At 38.7% G+C, this 19,892-nt stretch overlaps 1 protein-coding gene across 3 annotated transcripts in view; it reads right to left on the bottom strand.

Annotated features, from left to right (window-relative positions):
- cped1 (cadherin-like and PC-esterase domain containing 1) overlaps positions 1–19,892 on the bottom strand; it is a 203,767-nt gene that overhangs the window by 112,030 nt on the left and 71,845 nt on the right. For all 3 annotated transcript variants that reach the window (XM_087997182.1, XM_087997183.1, XM_043709611.2), the window contains 6 exons: positions 17,909–17,981; positions 5,548–5,715; positions 3,465–3,569; positions 2,937–3,106; positions 1,989–2,050; positions 416–445 (listed from right to left, as the gene is read on the bottom strand). In XM_087997182.1, coding sequence (XP_087853308.1) covers positions 416–445; positions 1,989–2,050; positions 2,937–3,106; positions 3,465–3,569; positions 5,548–5,715; positions 17,909–17,981 — 608 coding nt within the window. The remainder of the gene's footprint in view (positions 1–415; positions 446–1,988; positions 2,051–2,936; positions 3,107–3,464; positions 3,570–5,547; positions 5,716–17,908; positions 17,982–19,892) is intronic.

Genomic DNA, 19,892 nt, shown 5'->3' on the forward strand with positions numbered 1-19,892 from the left:
TACTGTGTCTACCTGCGACTCCACTTTTGAGGAACTATGCACCTGCAGTCCAAGGTCTCCTTGCTCAGCAACACTCCCCAGGACCTTACCATTTTCTCTCTCTATTATGTCTCACAAGCAAATATTTAACATCAAAGTTATTTTCCACTACATGTTATTTTCATTAACTATTTCTTCACTTCTTAGAAAAAAATGATTCAAAATCTGCTTAAATGTAGTGCACAACACATTGTAGAGCAGGCACACCAGAGATGAACTTTGCTGATCAGAAAATGCACTCAATCATTTTTTTATGTCTTGCAATGTCGAACATATCTACTACCAAACGAATTTAAATTTATATATACTGGAAAATGATCCATAATGTTGAATTGATTAATTTGTTAACTGAATGATAGAAGAGGAACACATTTACCTGTACTGCAGTTCTTTTGCTTGTACTGACCTGTATAAAAGCAAATATTATTAGTGAAACGCAAACAATTATTCACAAAGTGATTATTCAAAGATGTTTCTTTAGTTTCTATAAAATATTTAAAGGATTAATATAATCAAATTTTATATGAGCAAAAAGAAACATCGAATTTAAATCTTTATAATGTTTTTCTCATTGTTACTTCTTGAAGCATGATTTGCATTTTATCATTGTGCATGTTTGTGAAATTCTACTTTGCAATATTCTCTATAGAAATGATTTTTGAAGACACAGTTTAGAAGAAATCTCATTGATTGAAAGCTTCAAAAGATGTGTAGATAAACATACAAATTAATGGCAGGACTACGCCATTCAGCCCTTTAAGACTACTCTGCTTTTTAATAGGGTCATGGCGGATCAGATGTGAACTAAAGTTCACTTTCCTACTAATACTCTATGGCTGCCTTGATAGTCAAGAATCTATCTGCCTCTAAAAGTATTCAATGACCCTACCTGCACCCATCTCTGAGAAAGAGAATTCCAGAGAATCCCAAACCTCAGAGAAAACAAAATTCTCCTCATTTATGTCTTAAGTGAGCAACCTTTTGTATTTAAGCTGTGTCTCCTAGTTCTATTCTCTCCCACAATGGAAAACATCTTCTCAGCATCTACCCTATCAAGTCCCTCAGAATCTGAAATGTTTCAAGAATATTACTTCTCATTTTTCTAAACTCCAGTGGATAAGGGTACAGTCCATCCAACCTTTGGACATAAAACAACTAACTATCCCAACCATTAGGTGGATGAATCTTCTCTGAACTGCTTCCAATGTATTGCATCCTTTTAAAATAAGGAAATCAAGACTGCACAGTTCTCAAACGATGGCCTCACCAACATGATATAACTATAGCAAAACATCCCTACTCATCTTTAAATAAATGACAATCTTCCATGTTGATGTTCAATATCCAAAGTCTAGTGCCTTCTTACTCAAATACATATGTACCTTAAAATGTTTTTGAAATCTATGATCAAGTGAAAAAATTCTGAAAAGGGCTTTTAGGGGTTTATATCAATCATAAAGGGATCAATTATAATTTTCTTGGACAGTATAGTATGCTGGTCCATGAGGCCTTCATGTGCCCTGACCTGGAAGCAATGCCAAGAGTTCCAGGGAAATTGAGAAGATTCCAGATATGCACCATACCCAGTCAGATTGAGCAGACAGAACCCAGTTTATGTGGAGACTGCTGTCTGTGGAAAATTGGCTCAGTTCTGACAGAAAAAAACCTGGAAATTTACATTGAAGAACAGTGCAACTGCAAAGGAGATCTACAGGCGAAGTAACTGCTCACTCTGTTGCATCTACTACCCATTTTGCAATTTATAGACTGTGATTTGTCCATTAATTTACATTGATCTTTACTTGATTTTAAGTAAAAGTTATAAAAACTGAAATTTTGTTGGCAATCTCTTTATTTGGTGCATTGTTTGGTAAATTTAGTTATTTTGATTTATTGATGCCCATTGGGATCTTAACAAAATCTATTGGAAACATCAATGGGTTCCTTACCTATTTTGTTGTTGCTTTCAAACCTTTCAACTGTATGAGAAGATATTGATCCAGTTTGATCCCTATTAAGAAAAATGAACACTTGTATAAGAAAACTAAATGACCTGGTTCAGGGCTAGCAATATAGTAGCTCCCTCATATCCTCATGGTTACTGATCTGTCCAGTATCTGTGATAACAAACACTGGGGAAGACAACTGAACTATGATGTTTGAAAACCACTATTCATTTGATGAAAATTGTCAATGTTCTCTCCAAAAGAAGACCAATGAGGTTGATGCCTAGGATCAAACTGATTTTTCATTTGTAAACAAATCAGACAAGGCTGCACCTTCAGCATTACAGTCCCACTGAGATGTTTTTCACTGCCAATACAATGGCAAAACACTAAATATCAATGTTATTCCTGTACTCACACCTGAATGAATCATGCATTTCTACGTACCTCTCAACAGTTCCAGCATTACCAAAGAAGAAATAAAAGCCAATTTCAAGAATCGGAAAATATCATAATAAAGAATACAAGATGATTGGAATATCAGAAATGCTCACGTTGCAGTGGATAAACTGAAACAAGGGGTTATAGTAGAAGAGGAGATTAACACTGTATAAAATTCAGCAAGGAACCAAACATTTAAGGCTGGATACTGCACTAGCGCACTGTACATAGAATGTAATGTTCTGGCTACAGAAACACAAATACTAACAGCAAGATCAATACTAAATCTCTCTTCTCTGTAACATTTGATTCGTCATTATTTAAAGAGAGTCCCAAACCCCATGACAATAACAGGACCCCATCAAACACAGACACACATAGACACACGCATACACACACATCTCTCTAACAGTTGTGAAAGAAAATCAGATCACGCAAAGATGTGTTCTTTGTTGATCTTCTCAACAGTACTTTTAAAACAAAAATAATTTCAAAGCTTAATCTATTTACCATGTGAAATGATTCAAACTCTTCTGCACATTTGATGCTTGAAACTGGTCATGGAGCATTGAAAATAGCAGATGCTGGGCAAGCACAGATTTTGTTTTAGATGCATGATCAAAATTGTGATGGAGTACATATAATATCTTTTGGTAGTCTGGATTAATGGATGGATAAAGCTGTAGAAAAGGACAGGCCATAATAAATAAAGTCATGAAACAAGAACAACTTTTGATATTTTTACTGTCATTTACAAATATAATTTCCATGCATGTTAATTATAAAAATAACTGTAGATCAGAAAGATGAAAAACAACCAAAACACCCAATCAAATAATTAAGGTTTTGGTGATGACCGCATGAAAGGACCATAAAAATAATGAGATATTCACAAATGTCTCAGTGGATTAAACTGCATTACAGTATCAGATATTTTCTGAATATTTTAAGCGAGATTCAATAATTTTTACTAAACTCAACAAGTTTGATCCAAGATATTAACATGACTTTAAATAAATTTCCTATCTACTTACATACCAATTCAAATTTTCCTTGGCTTTTGAACTCCTTTTGAAAATTAATAATGGCTGTTAGATCTCTTGAAGTCAGACAAAATTCATGTTTTTGAAAATGGCTGTGATTCTGCAATTAAAATAAACTGATGAAGTGAACTCAGCCACAGCTAACCTTATACAAATGAATACAGCCACAGCCAATATACACAACTCTGATCTAATCATTTCAGTTCTCTCAAATCCATATATACATGGTTGAGGCTTTTGAGAACTGAAGTTCATGAGTTAGGGTCCAGAAATTTCCTGAAGTATTTGTCTCTAAAATTGATTGGACTTTGTACTCAAGAAAGCAAGCAATCACTAGATAAACTTACCAAAGGTTCTGAAAGATAAGGTTTATGCCAGATGAATATGGAGACTTTGGGTTGTTGCATGGGAATAGGTCAGATTTGGAAGGTGCGGACATGTTCGACCGAAGGGTCTGTTTCCGTGCTGTATGATTGTATCACTCTATGTGATTTTAAGGTGTGATTACAAAGGTGAAGTGATAAATTCATCCTTATTTACCCAGTTGAGCACCATGCAGTATAGTAGTGTACCTTCTAACAGTGGTACAAGAAAGCTCCATTTTGGTTTCTCATGATGTTGGTTAGTGAAGCAAAGCAGAGCTCCATGCATACCTTTCTATCCATAGAAAACAGCAAACGATTTTCTTTTTGTTGCAAGCCTAATAGAGCACGTTTGAGCTTTTACAATTATAAACCAGGCTAGAAAAGCTATTGGAAGGTTTAGTGAAAAGATTTGAAAATCAGAACTTTTACTTGCCACATTGATGCATGTTTGACTTTAGCTCACTTTATAGTATTTATATTTTGTAATAGGAAACTTACGTCATTAACAGCACTTCTGTGGTGGGTGGGAAACTGCACCTGTGCCTTGTGATGGAGTAAGTGTCCCAGTACGGACATTTAAAAGGTTAAGAATTTTTCCGCTTATTCAAAAGCTCAGTTTCCCTACAATCTCTCTAACAATCTTTGGGTATTCCTACAAGAGAAGGCCTGTAGCAGTTCAAAATAGCTTCTCACTACTACCATTTTAAGGATACTTGGAGATGGGTAATAAATGGTGGCCTTTCCCATGATATCTACATCACATGAATAAACAAGAAAACAATACGTATTCTGTGATTGATTGTAGCAGTGAAACTTGACTCAACACTGGGAATGAAGGGCATGTCATATGAGGGCCGGATAAAGACTCTGTGTCTATACTCAATGGAGTTATAGAAGGATGAGGGAGTATCTGATTGAAACTTACAGAATTCTGAAAGGCCTGGATAGAGTGAACATGGAGAAGATGTTTCCACTAGTAGGAGAGATTAGGAGCCAAGGGCACAGCCTCAGGGTGAAGGAATGACCTCTTAGAACTAAAATAAAGAGATATTGCTTCAGCCAGAGGGTGTTTAATTGTGGAACTCTTTGTCACATAAGGATTTGGAGGCTAAGTCATTGAATGCCTTTAAGACAGAGATAGCTAGATTCTTGATTGATAAGAGACTCAAGGGTTACATAGAGAAGGTAAGAGAATGGGGTCGAGAAACATATCAACCATGATCAAATGGCGCAGCAGTCATGATTTGCCAAGTAGCGTAATTATGCCTATATGTCACACAGTCTTATGATATTTTGAATCCCTCTGAATGGCCCTTTGGTACACTGTCCACTATTGCTCAAAAAACTGATTGTATGAAACAATTCCTTCATTACCTGGTGTGATAAAATATAAATCATTTCCTCTTGTGGGTGAGCCCAGAAAAATGGGAAGAAAGAAAAGAGAGTCAACAGATGAAGTAATGGTTTTAGGAGGAATTTCTTTACACAAAGAGGTGGAAAAATGGAAAGTTCTGCACATAGAGTGTTGAAGCATATAGCTTTGGTATGTTTAAGGGGAGGCTTCACGTGTACATTAAGGGAAGAGAGTACGGGAGTTTGTGGCTCACAAGGAGTTCAAAATCTAGCACAGGTCACTAAAGAAATGGCGTGTTTCTCTGCTGTAACATCTATGCAACATAATAAGGTGGTCTGAACACAGATCTAAAATCTTACCTTCAATCTTTCAGATCGATATATATTTTCTAAAGCTTCGTTTATTTCACCCAGAACAGAAGTGCCAGCTAGCAACAACCTGAAAGTATCTTCCAGTATGAAATCTTTAGTGATGCGATCTGCAAAAGCTAGATTGTCATCTGCTTCAAAGACAGGCTGTTGGTGCACCTAAGCAAAAGAATGTGAATTATTGATCTTACTTCTTTAATCTCATCAAAGCCTTTCATAGCACAAACATATAGCTAAAGTAATTGAATATATTTAGATTTTTGACCCACATACTCAAAGTCCGTGCTATCCTGATGTAATGTATACCCGATCCCTGACAAACCTGAATAAACTATGGGCATAAACTGGCAAATTTATTCAAATATAAAATCCTCAGGTTCTGCCAGAAAGTGCAATTAAAACATCCAGGAGCAGAATTTCTCAATTATTTTGACCATTTAAGAAATAGTCTCTTCAAGAAAGGAAATAGGGAAATCCCCGGCAATTACAGACCAGTAAGTCTCACGTCTGTCGTCTGCAAGGTGTTAGAAAGGATTCTGAGGGATAGGATTTATGACCATCTGGAAGAGCATGGCTTGATTAAATGCAGTCAACATGGCTTTGTGAGGGGCAGGTCATGCCTCACAAACCTTATCGAGTTCTTTGAAGATGTGACTAGAAAAGCTGATGAGGGTCGAGCTGTGGATGTGGTGTATATGGACTTCAGGAAGGCATTTGATAAGGTTCCCCATGGTAGGCTCATTCAGAAGGTTAGGAGGAATGGGATTCAGGGGAACATAACCGTCTGGATACAGAATTGGCTGGCCAACAGAAGACAGTGAGTGGTAGTAGAAGGAAAATATTCTGCCTGGAAGTCTGTGGTGAGTGGTGTTCCATAGGGCTCTGTCCTTGGGCCTCTATTGTTTGTAATTTTTATTAATGACTTGGATGAGGGGATTGAAGGATGGGTCAGCAAGTTTGCAGATGACACAAAGGTTGGAGGTGTCGTTGACAGTATCGAGGGCTGTTGTAGGCTGCAGCGGGACATTGATAGGATGCAGAGATGGGCTGAGAGGTGGCAGATGGAGTTCAACTTGGATAAATGTGAGGTTATGCATTTTGGAAGGTCAAATTTGAAAGCTGAGTACAGGATTAAGGATAGGATTCTTTGCAGTGTGGAGGAACAGAGGGATCTTGGTGTGCAGGTACATAGATCCCTTAAAATGGCCACCCAAGTGGACAGGGTTGTTAAGAAAGCATATGGTGTTTTGGCTTTCATTAACAGGGGGATTGAGTTTAAGAGTCATGAGATCTTGTTGCAGCTCTATAAAACTTTGGTTAGACCGCACTTGGAATACTGCGTCCAGTTCTGGTCACCCCATTATAAGAAAGATGTGGATGCTTTGGAGAGGGTTCAGAGGATGTTTACCAGGATGCTGCCTGGACTGGAGGGCTCTTATGAGGAGAGGTTGACTGAGCTCGGACTTTTTTCATTGGAGAAAAGGAGGAGAAGAGGGGACCTAATTGAGGTATACAAGATAATGAGAGGCATAGATAGAGTCGATAGCCAGAGACTATTTCCCAGGGCAGAAATGACTAACACGAGGGGTCATAGTTTTAAGCTGGTTGGAGGAAAGTATAGAGGGGATATCAGAGGCGGGTTCTTTACACAGAGAGTTGTGAGAGCATGGAATGCATTGCCAGCAGCAGTTGTGGAGGCAGGGTCATTGGGGACATTTAAGAGACTCCTGGACATGCATATGGTCACAGAAATTTGAGGGTGCATACATGAGGATCAATGGTCGGCACAACATCGTGGGCTGAAGGGCCTGTTCTGTGCTGTACTGTTCTATGTTCTATTTAATTCATTAATGACTTTTCAGATTGCCATCAAAATATTTTTGAAGTCTTCATCATTATTCGTGATTTATTCTCAAATCACAGATCACTAGAAACCCTCAATCAGCTTATGCTTAAAGAAGAATTTCAAATAACTGAAATCATGGTTTACAACCAAATTATTGGTGTGTGATTTTGTGGAATATTTAAAACATTAACCACAATGTGAAAGCAGTGTGTTGCTGTCTCCTTCAAAAATATTTATGTGCAAGCAGTATACGGTGGTATTACACTGAAATGTCAATTCACGCAAATTTGTTGACCATTATTGCCAATTCACCTCCACACAAAAAACAAGACACAGAAGTTTCCTGCATTTATACCACTGACTACTGAGCTATATTTTTGTCGCATAATTCAGATACATCTTGGCCTGCTATGTTCAGAAACTATATGTTCTCACAAAAGCAAAAGGGTGGGATTCCCAAACATTGATTCCTTTGGATGTTAAGGACCACACCAAACGTGATAAGGCAAGAAAGGGAAGCTTATGTCAGCTACTGTAAGCTCAGTATTCCAGAAAACTGAGAAGAGCTTGGAAAGTGCAGGAGTGAAATTTAGAGGAAATTAGGGAAGCAGAGAGCTTATATAAGTACTCGCAAATAAAATCAAGGAAAGCCCAAAATTGTTTTGTAAATGTAGAAAAATAAAAGAGCAGGATGTGTTAGAGGCCAAAAAGATAACTTGCATATGGAATTGGAAGATATGGGCATTGGTTCTTTTGTGAGTTTGTCTTCATGAGAGAGGGGATGATGTAACTGAAAGAGGAGGATTTCAAAATATTTGAAGAACCAACATAGTAAGAGTGGAAATAATAAAGGGTTTTGCATCTTCAAATTAGATGAATCATGGCAGACACAGATTAATCAAGGCCAGTCTATGTGGGTTTGTTTAATGAAGGAGAGCTAAGAGGGAAGATTGAACAGGCAGAGGTTGTTTCTTTGGAACAGAGGAGGTGGATGGAGAGTTAATATGTTAATATTAACATGACATGTTAATATCCAGATGGACATACTTAAAATAATTTGTAGAAGGACTAGAAGAGAAATGTTTTTACTCAAATGTTGGTGAACATCTGAAATTCACAGTCCAGAAGATTGATGAAGGTGGAAATCATCATCCCATTTAAAAACAAGTTGGATATGCACTTGAAATGCTGTAACCTACAAGATCATGAGTCAAACACGGAAAGCAGGTTTTGGCTGTTAATATCTTTCAACCAACAGAGAGATACTGGGCAGAATGGTCTCTTTTGGTGCTGTACAACTTGTATCAGCATAATGAGATTTCTGGAGCTTGACAATGAGTGTGTGTTTTCGCTTCTGAATGTTTTACTGAAACCTGCACAATACTTGATTAAACTGCTGTTAGTCTCAGTGCTTCTAAAATATTTCAGACCCCTGCTTTCAGAAGAACAATACAGCTGAAATAGTCTTCACAAGGATATATTCCTGTTCTGGATAGCAATAGAAGGAAAAAAGAATTTCTTACAGTGAAGCCTATTGAGAGGAGATAACAATCTAATCAATAGCTCCTCTATTTCCTTTTCTACATTTGTATTCCTTTATAGTGGATTTTGTATTCTAGCAGAGGCAAATGCACTCTGCAAGATATTTTGGCATAAATTTTAATTAGTAAGATAAGAATAGAAAGCCGTGTAAATTTTGATATAATTTGTATTTAATTAGTATAAAGGAAATGCCAGTCTTTTATTATGCATACAGAGGAGAATGCCCCCTAGTATGCAAGGTGGATTATTGTAATATAGGCAAACAAAGGTACAATTTACAATCATATATGTAATGCAGACATTTACACATAATTCTTTAGCACTTCCGATTGTTTCAGATATGTAAAACATGATACTTTCTTTAAAAAGCTCTTACGCAGCACAGCAGTTCAGTGGTTAGCACCAGGTTTGATTCCTGCCTTGGGCGACTGTCTCTGCGGAGTCTGCACATTCTCCTCGTTTCTGTGTAGGTTTCCTGTGCTCCAGATTCCTCCCACAGTCCAAAAATGTGCAGGCTAGTTGGATTAGCCATGGGAAATGCAGGGATTGGGTGGGATGCTCTTCGGAAGGTCAGAGTGGACTCAATGGGCTGAATGGCCTGCTTCCACACTGTAGGGATTCTATGATGCATTGTTTGATTTCCCTGTCACAGCCAATATCTTTGTGCTGTTTTCTTTGAGTCTGTCCACTTGAATACATTTCAGCTCTTAGATCATTTATGTTTTGCTGACCTCTAGTGGATTTAGTTATTTCTTGCATTTTCCCCACTATGTAATTAAAGCAGGAATTGTCTGGCCATAGAAAATAATCAAGGATTAGGAGTATTTTGGAATCCCAACCCTGCTGATGTCTGATGTCCATATGGACACTGGATGGTAGCCAATTAACAAGGCATATGCACTTTTGTCATCCAATTAACAATTTAGGATTATTGTAGCCATGGTTCTACCCATTTCTGATATGTGGTTCTGTTTTAGGGGTTGGGAAAGGCAGCTAATTCTCTTTATCTATGATCTTCCACCAGGATGTGACTACCAAGGAAATGCCAGATTTTGGACTTAAAAAGTGGACAGTTCATTTTTAGAAATGATCTGTTAGTGCTCCTGATTGGCACCTTGTCTGAATCTATTTGCTATATACGGTTGTAAATTGTAACATTTGTTTGTCTATATTATTCATGTTTTTTATGCACAAAATTATGCCCAAATTTCTTGCAGAATGCATTTTGCTGGAATGTAAAATCCAGCATAAAAAGGTATACAAATACAACAATAGAAATAAGGATAAGAGAGATTAAATTCTGAAAAACTGTCTGAAGATGGGACAGTTCAGAAAGCCAAATTGACTGGGGATTTTTCAAGAATTTTCAACCCTCCAATTTCGAAAGCCATCCAATGGATCCAACAACTCAGATCTGAGTTGTTCTGGTGGCTACACCTCATAAAAGATTTTACCTTTTATCTGGGTGCAGAGGTATGTTTTAACAGGTCAGGCATGCCTAATTCAACTTGCACATTTGCCCCTGCTCAAGTTATGTTCTTCAATTTTCTTTCAACAGTGGGGCACATCAGGTTGTGAATAATATGAAAAGCAAGCTGAGAAGTTGGAAATGCTCTGAGAGGTAAACGTAAAATCTTTTAACACCTTCAAAGGTCAGTAATAGGGGGTTTAATGTCATTTTGATATGTTTGAGTACAATGATTCCTCGTGGGGATCTGTCATGTAAAGGAAAGATGGGTTTTACATGGACTAATACTACATAACCTTTCAGATGCTTGACACCTTTGGAACAGACGAAGTATGATAATACATTCAAAATGTAAAAACAAAAGAGACTTCCCTTGTCATCTTCTTGTAATTTGACTTAATTGGACTAGCAGAACAGGTAGCTTTTAGGTTAATTTCTAATCAACCTGTTCAGAGGTGTTTGTACACACTTCTGCATCAGGTAGGACTTAAACCTGAGCCTGTTGGATCAGGGACACTGTTCAGCTCCAGGGACACTACCACTGCACCACATGAAACATTTAGAACTCCCACCATTCAGAGTTACATAATTCTGCAGAAAGTGGGACTTCAACCCATGCCTCCTGGCCCACTGCACCACAAAAGCCTTCAGACTGCTTTTATGAATTATTTTATGAATGGCTTTCAGCAGTTTAGTTCATTCCTCAGAAAAATACTCTATAATAATGAGTCAACCTGCCTAGTTTAAACTGTAAACAGATCCTGGCAGTTACCTGTCAATCATCAATAACTGGTACATTCACAATGGGGACTTTTCTACCATCAGACTGCACTTGCCAACCAATCACCACTCTACTCTCTTGTAGTATAAATGCTAATTTTCTCCCTGAATTGGTCTTCTTATGAATTGTCCTGATGAGTACAAGCCAAAAAGCTATGGAAAAATGTATAATTTTCAGCAACTGTTAGCAGGCGAGTTAATCACGGCAGAATAGCTAACCTTTGGCCTGAAAGCTGGTATACATAAGTAGGTAGGAGAAAGCGAGGACTGCAAATGCTGGAGATCAGAGTTGAGTGTGTAGTGCTGGAAAAGCACAGCAGGTCAGGCAGCATCTGAGGAGCAGGAGAATCGACATTTTGGGCATATCCCATTCCTGATGAAAGGCTTATGCCCAAAACATCGATTCTCCTTCTCCTCAGATGCTGCATGACCGTCTGTGCTTTTCCAGCACCACACTCCCAATACTTACGTAATTGGTGCAGTGAAATGTCTAGTCAATGGTTACCCCAACATGTTCGTAATTTATCAATTTATCGGAATCTCAACGAGAGGTGGTTACACTCCTGCTTTTGCAAATGCCTTTGTGTTGAGCAAATGTTACTTGCTCCTGATTAGAACAAACTTAAATCTTGGTGCATGAATGAATAGAATGCATAGAGTCAACGGGTCAAAACACTACAAATATCCTTAAGCCTTTTCAGAACAGAAATGCGGAGACATTTCTTCAGCCAGAGAGTGGTGGGCCTGTGGAATCCATTGCCACGGAGTGCAGTGGAAGCCGGGACGCTAAATGTCTTCAAGGCCGAGATTGATAGATTCTTGTTGTCTAGAGGAATTAAGGGCTACGGGGAGAACGCTGGTAAGTGGAGCTGAAATGCGCATCAGCCATGATTGAATGGCGGAGTGGACTCGATGGGCCGAATGGCCTTACTTCCACTCCTATGTCTTATGGTCTTATGGTCTTAAGCCGCCCCACTTTTGAACTTACCATGTCGAAAAGGTCATTGATGAGGAAGCTGAAGATGACTGGACAAAGGAATATTGTTCAGAGGGACTCCTGTAGTAATGTCCTGTGGCTAAGGTGATCGGCTTTCAACTGTCTTTCAGTGGCCAGGTATGACTTCAACCAATTGAGGGTTTTCTCCCTAATTCCCTCTGGCTTGTATTTTCCTTGGGGTCCCTTGACACCACACTCAGTCAAATATTGTGATAATATCAAGAGCACTCACTTTAGGAATTTACCTCTTTTCTCCAAAGTTTAATGAAGTCTAGTGCAGAGTGTCTTGGCAGAAACCACACTGTGCATTGGTGGGTAGGTTATTGGTGAGAGAGTATTGCTTGAAAGCACTGTCAACAACTTTGCTGATGACTGAAACTGGAATGATGGGTGGCAATTCACCAGACTGAACTTGTCTTGCTTCTTGTGGACAGGACATACTAGGACAATTATCTATTTTGTGGTTTACATGTCAGTAATGTAACTCTATTGGAACAGCTTGACCACGGGCAGTTTTTGCTCTGGAGAACAAACGCACGTATCAAACAACTGAAAACGAATCAGTGTTAATTCATGTTACAGGAAGCTAACACAGCATTTGAAACTTGAGTATGAGTCATGAACTCTCTATCAAAGTAGACAGATTTTGCTGTCGCATGGCAATGACATACAAGTGCTAACTTGGGACTATATGCGGAGAGGAAGGAAGTGTTAGTTTGTATATCTCCTTTTTAGCTTCCAGAAGTTGGTGAGTGTTCAAGGTTTTAATTCAGTGAGCAGATATATGATTGGTGAATGTGTCAGATTTGATCCCTCAAAATATCAGTTCAAACCTCCTCAGAGGATACATAGCTATTACATTAAATTTATAACTTAACTCATTAAAAGTTACTTGCTACAGCTATAGAAAACAGTTGAGTGACTTCTAAAGAAAACTTGAAATCAATTTCACTAAAGTAAGCAGTGAAGATAGCAGGGTAAGAGATAGATTGCAATGAGAGCATGTCGGAACCGGTGAACAACTGGTCCACGACAACCATTTCTGTTACGTGTTCGCAGTTTGAGGAGCTACAGCCCAATCTTTGGAAATTTTGATGCATCAAGAATGTGGAAAGTTACCTGGACACTTTGTTCTTTCCCCTTCGATTACGTTTTTCAGATTGGTCTCCTGACAGGGACCAGAGTGTGTGACTATGAAAGGTTTGTGAGAAATTGGGATGTAGGAACAGACAAGCCTCACACTTGGCAGTTTTCAAATAAATTTGAGGTTATTGAAACCTGTGGTGGAATGATAGCAAGGATTGCATGGAGGTTGAGCAATATGATCATAGCACAGAGAACAATTCAAGTAAGGGACATAAAAATGAATGCAGATGTGTTAGACAGCATGGTTACTAGGACAAATTTTGTCTTCTAAAAGGTTGCATTGTCTGCTTGGCGCTGTTTCCTCAGGGCTGGAGAGGAATTAGAGTGGGAGGGTAAGTTGTAATGGCTCATGTGGTTGCCAATTACATGGGTAGGGCTAAGAAAGAGGTTCTAAGGGACTAAATTAGAAGCAGAACTACAAATGCAGTATTCTTTGGATCACTTCCTGAGCCACAAAGGGCAAATCAGATTATAGAATTAAACTTGTGGTTCAAAGATTGTAGAAATATGGGTTTTGATTCATAGGGCACTGGCACCAGTACTAGGAAAGGAAGGAGATATAACAGTTTTCACCTGAACCATTAAGAGCAAGGTCCTGGAAAATGGCAAAAATATGTCTGCAGTGAGTCTGTTATTTCAACTAATTAATAGGCAGAGAGAGTCCATTTGAATGGAGATTCAGAAAATTGAAGAGATTATACAGAACAGGTACTCAGAAAAACAAATACACCTTGGTTAATCCCTTGGACATGACAGCCTGTTTCATAATGTCTTAAAGGAGACAGATATTAGACTAGATTCCCTACAGTGTGGAAACAGGCCCTTCAGCCCAACAAGTTCACACTGACCCTCTGAAGAGTAACCCACCCAGACTCATTTCCCTCTGACTAATTCACCTAACACTAGGGGCAATTTAGCATGGCCAATTCACCTGCCCTGCACATCCTTGGACTGTTGGAGGAAACCCATATAGACACAGGGAGAATGTGCAAACCCCACGCAGTCACCTGAGGCTGGAATTGAGCTGGGACCCTGGTGTGTCTGTGATAGTGTTTGGTTATAATCTTCTAAAATTCCTCAGTTCTGGATTGGGAGCCAACAAATGTTAGAACAGTCTTCAAGAAAGGAGGGAGACAGAAAGCAGAAAACCACAAAGCAGTTGGTGTAGTAATTGCCACTGGCGAAAAACACTAGAATCAATTAAGGATATCATAACAGAGCATTTCATAAAGAATAATACAGGCAGAAGCCAAATGGCTTTATTTGAAAAGGAATTCATCATGGTTGATAAATTAGAGTTTTTGATGATGCAGCAAGTAAAGTGGAAAAGGGAAACCAGTAGATGTATTGTATTTAGATTTCCGAAAGGCATTCAGAAAAGGTGTCCAAAAAAAGATTATTGCGCAAGATAAGAAGTCGTGGTGTTGAAGATAGTATATTAGCTTGGTTAGAAAGCTGGCCAACTAACAGGAAATAGACAGTCAGGATAAATGGGTCACATTCATTTGGCAAGCATTGAACTAGTGGAATGCCACAAGGACTAGTGCTGAGTCCTCAACTATTTGTAGTCATGAATAGACGTTTGGCAGTAGTGAACTTGAGTATTGCTGAAAGAAAATACATTTTGTCAAACCTTTTTGACTTGAACTTATCAGGAAAATTTTCAATAATATTAATTTAAAGGAAAAAATGTTTACACTATATGAAAAGTGAGTGGTGATTGGTTGGTAAAGATAGAGATGTTTCCATGGAGAATGTACCAGTTAATAATGATTAACAGTTAACAGTTAAGCCTTAAGTTCTTAACCAGACAGGTTAACTGATTGATCCAAGATATTGCCCTGAGAACTTAATCAGCAAATAGCTGTCACATATTTTGTTAACATTTTATTTGTAAAAAACAGGGCTCTGCTTTAATATCTGTAGCTTCCAGTACACACTAAGTGTGCCACACTGTGACTTTGACAATTCTAAAATAGTGTGCCAGTATTACTGTTCACTCATAATCCAGCAAATGTTGCCATTTGTGGAATCACATGTTGGATACTGTTGTGTCAGTTGCGGTGAGTCGCAGAATTTTCAAAATGGGCACAAACAGAAAACAACATCACTCATTATATATCCACTGGAAAGACATTGTAGAAAGTATATAGTGGGCACTGAAAAGGTTTTCATGTCCCCATCTCTGAGCCAGAAAGTCTGGGTTAAAGTCCCACCTGTCCAGCACTGTGTCATTAGTCTATAATGCGGTTCCAATTGACAATTCTACTAATCAATTAATTTGCCAACTAATCAGCACTTTCTGTTCATATAGTGTAAATGTTGGTTTTGCACTTAACTTGCTTTGCTTGAGTTATTCTGATGAGTGAAAGATGTAAAGCTTTGATAATTCTTTTTACTTCAGCAATACTATAGTAATGACTCACATTAAATGACCAAATGTATTGCATTGAGATTTGCTGATTATTCAAAGATAGGTACAAAAGCAAGTTTTGGAAGACACAGAAAATTAAGCAAAATATAGACACATTAAGTGAATAGGCCAAAGAATGCAAATGGGGTACAATGTGGGAAAATATGAAGTTATCCAGTTTGTCAAGAATAGACTAGCAGAGTATTGTTTCAAAGGAGAGGGGGACAACAAAATGTTTGTTTATTGAGAGGTTTGAGTATCATTGTCATATGAATCACAAAAAATTAAAATGTGGAGGTGCCGGTGTTGGACAGGGGTGGACAAGGTCAGAGGTCAGACACCAGGTTATAGTCCAACAGGTTTATTTGAAATCACAAGCTTTTGGAGCATTGCCCAAAAGTACTTCACGTGATGAAGGGACAATGCTCCAAAAGCTAATGATTTTAAATGAACCTGTTGAACTATAACCTGGTGTTGTCTGACTCCTAACAATAAAATTAAGCTGCAGAAACAGCAAGTAATTAGGAAACCAAATTGAATTTTGTCCTTTGTTTACAAGGAGGATGGAGCATAAAACTAGGGAAGACTTGGTAAAACTGTACAAACAATAATGAAACTATAGGTGGAGTGCTGCATACAGTTTTGGTCAAATTAAGGAGGATATATTTCCATTGGAAGTCATAGAGTCATAGAGATGTACAGCATGGAAACAGACCCTTCGGTCCAACCTGTCCATGCCAACCAGATATCCCAACCCAATCTAGTCCCACCTGCCAGCACCCGGCCCATATCTCTCCAAGCCCTTCTTATTCATATACCCATCCAACCGCCTCTTAAATGTTACAATTGTACTAGCCTCCACCACTTCCTCTGACAGCTCATTCCATACACGTACCACCCTCTGTGTGAAAAAGTTGCCCCATGGTCTCTTTTATATCTTTCCCCTCCCACGCTAAACCTATGCCCAACTCCTGTACTCAATACTCTGACCAATAAAGGAAAGCATACCAAATGCCTTCTTCACTATCCTATCTCCCTGCGACTCCACTTTCAAGGAGCTATGAACCTGCACTCCAAGGTCTCTTTGTTCAGCAACACTCCCTAGGACCTTACCATTAAGTGCATAAGTCCTGCTAAGAATTGCTTTCCCAAAATGCAGCACCTTGCATTTATATGAATTAAACTCCATCTGCCACTTCTCAGCCCATTGGCCCATCTGGTCCAGATCCTGCTGTAATCTGAGGTAGCCCTCTTCGCTGTCCACTACACCTTCAATTTTGGTGTCATCTGCAAACTTACTAACTGTACCTCTTATGCTCGCATCCAAATCATTTATGTAAATAACAAAAAGTAGAGGACCCAGCACTGATCCTTGTGGCACTCCACTGGTCACAGGCCTCCAGTCTGAAAAACAACCCTCCACCACCACCCTCTGTCTTCTACCTTTGAGCCAGTTCTGTTTCCAAATGGCTAGTTCTGAGTAGTTCAGAGAAATTTCACAAGGCTGATTCTTTGGATGAAGGGCTTGGTTTATGAGGAAAAGTTGAGGCTATATTCATTGGAAGTGCTCTTAATAAGTATATAGAATTCCAAGAGGTTTCAGAAGGTGGCTGCTGACAGAATGTTTCCTTTTGTGTGGGCATCCGGAACTAGGAGGCGTAATTTAAAAAATAGGTCTCCCATTTGAGATCGAAATTAGGAAACATTTCTTCTCTCAGAGGATCATTAGTCTTTGAAAGTCTTTTCCTCTGGAAGCAATGGAGGCTTGGTCATTGAAAAATGTCAAGTTGGACAAATATCTGATTGACATGGGAGTTGAGGGCCACTGAGGACAAACCAAAAGTGGATTTAAAGCCACAGTCAGATCAGCCAAGATGTTTTTGCACTGGGGAACTGGCTTAATGGACTGAATAACTTACTCTTGCTTCCATTTCCTAATATTTTCTGAAAAGTATCTCGCCCATAATTTTAATCAGGTTATGATAGAAGTACAATCTCTGCACTATGATTTATATCCCAATGAAATGCTACAGAATCCCATTTCATGCAATAATATCTTTCATATGCAGCATTTTCATGCAGAAGAAAACTTCAAGCTATTTAACTTTAACAAAAGATTGTAGAATGGGAGGTTTTCATATCATGTTGACATATTCATACCTCAACAATCACAGGATAGGCAGATGCACCAAAGCTAAGGTCAAAGGCCAGTAGCTGAAAACATGAACAACATCTGAAAGAGTTAAGTTAACATCAGTACATTTAATCAGTGTTGCATCAAGTATACAAAACCAGATATGCACAGAGTTTAAACAATATAGAAAGGTCATAATTTTATGTCTTGGATGATGTAAACATGAGTGTATCTAGCAAGTTTAGAAAAGATTTGTAGCTCAGGTTGAGGTTCTGGATGTAGGTTTGCTCGCTGACCTGGAAGGTTCGTTTGCAGATGTTTCATCACCACACTCGGTAACATCATCAGTGAGCCTCTGGTGAAGCATTGGTGTTAGTATCCCACTTTCTATTTATGTATTTAGATTTCCTTGTGTTGGTGATGTCATTCCTGTGTTGATGTCATTTCCTGTTCTTTTTCTCAGAGGGTGGTAACTGGGGTCTAAATCAATGTGTTTGTTGATCGAGTCCTGGTTGGAATGCCATGCATCTAGGAATTCTTGTATGTGTCTCTGTTTGGCCTGTCCTAGGATGGTTGCGTTGTCCCAGTCATAGTGGTGTTCTTCCTCATTTGTATGTGAGAATATTAGTGAGAATGGGTCATGTCTTTTTGTGGCTAGTTGATGTTCGTGTATCCTGGTGGCTAGTTTTCTGCCTGGTTGTCCAAATGTAGTGTTGCTACAGTTCTTGCAAGGTATTTTGTAAATGACATTAGTTTTGCTTGTTGTCTGTATAGGATCTTTCAAGTTCATTAGCTGCTGTTTTAGTGTGTTGGTGAGTTTGTGGGCTACCATGATGCCAAGAGATCTGAGTAGTCTGGCAGTCATTTTTGAGATGTCTTTGATGTAGGGGCGAGTGGCTAGGGTTTCTGGACGCATTTTGTCTGCTTGTTTTGGTGTATTGCTGAGAAATCGGCGGACTGTGTTCACTGGGTACCTATTCTAGAAAGTGGGCCACTAACACCAGTGCTTCACTGGAGGCTCACTGATGATGTTACCCAGTATGATGATGAAACATCTGCAAACAAAACTTCCAGCTCAGCGAGCAAACTCACATCCAGGAGTGCATCTTTTCATAGAGATTAATAAATGTAATTCTACCACAAGCATATCAACATATGAATTAGGCGCAGAACTAGACAAGATGGACACCAAGCTACTCTGCCATTCAAGGAGGTCATGACTCATTCTGTTAGTGTTACAAATCCCACAGTCCCTTCTAGCCCCATAACCTTTGATACCTTTGCCTAGCAAGCATGTATCCACCTCCACCTTAAAAATATTCATCAATGACACCACCTCCAATACCTTCTGAGGCAGTGATTGAAGATTTCCCTCTTCTCTGTCCTAAAAGGATGACCCTTCATTTTAAAACAGTGTCAGCATGTCCACTTTGTCAACAGCATTTAGGATTTTATAAACTTCAAATCACCTCCTACCGTTCTAAACTCTTTTGAAAACTATCCCAACTTGACTAATGTTTCCTCAAGAGTTCTACTTTTTCAATCACCTCTGAACTGCCTGAGATGGATTTACATCCTTGGGTAAATAAGGAGGCCAAAACTGTACACAGTATTCAAAATGTGGTCTCACCAATGCCCTGTACAAAATTACGCATGCTATGCTTCTGCTATGTCCAATTCCTCTTGCAATAAAGGATAGTACTCCATTAGCCCTCCTGATTATGTGCTGTACCGGCAACCTAACCGTTTGTATTTGCACCTTGGAATTCTGCAATTGTTCTCCATTTAAATAATACTGTTTTTTCATTCTTTGTCAGAATGAACAACTTCACATTTTCCAACTTTATACTCCATCTGTCAAATTTTTCCCCATTCAAACTTTATCCATCTGCAACTTTTTTTGTACTCTCTGTAACTTACTTTCATGCGTTTCTTTACGTCATCTGCATGTTTCGCCAACGTGCCTTCAATCCCCTCATTAAGTAATTGATACAAGTTGTAAAAAGCTGA

This window comes from Chiloscyllium plagiosum, unplaced genomic scaffold (assembly GCF_037043375.1).
Source record: "Chiloscyllium plagiosum isolate Xiang-an unplaced genomic scaffold, Cpla_swu_hap1 HiC_scaffold_19, whole genome shotgun sequence".
NCBI classification, from domain to species: domain Eukaryota; kingdom Metazoa; phylum Chordata; class Chondrichthyes; order Orectolobiformes; family Hemiscylliidae; genus Chiloscyllium; species Chiloscyllium plagiosum.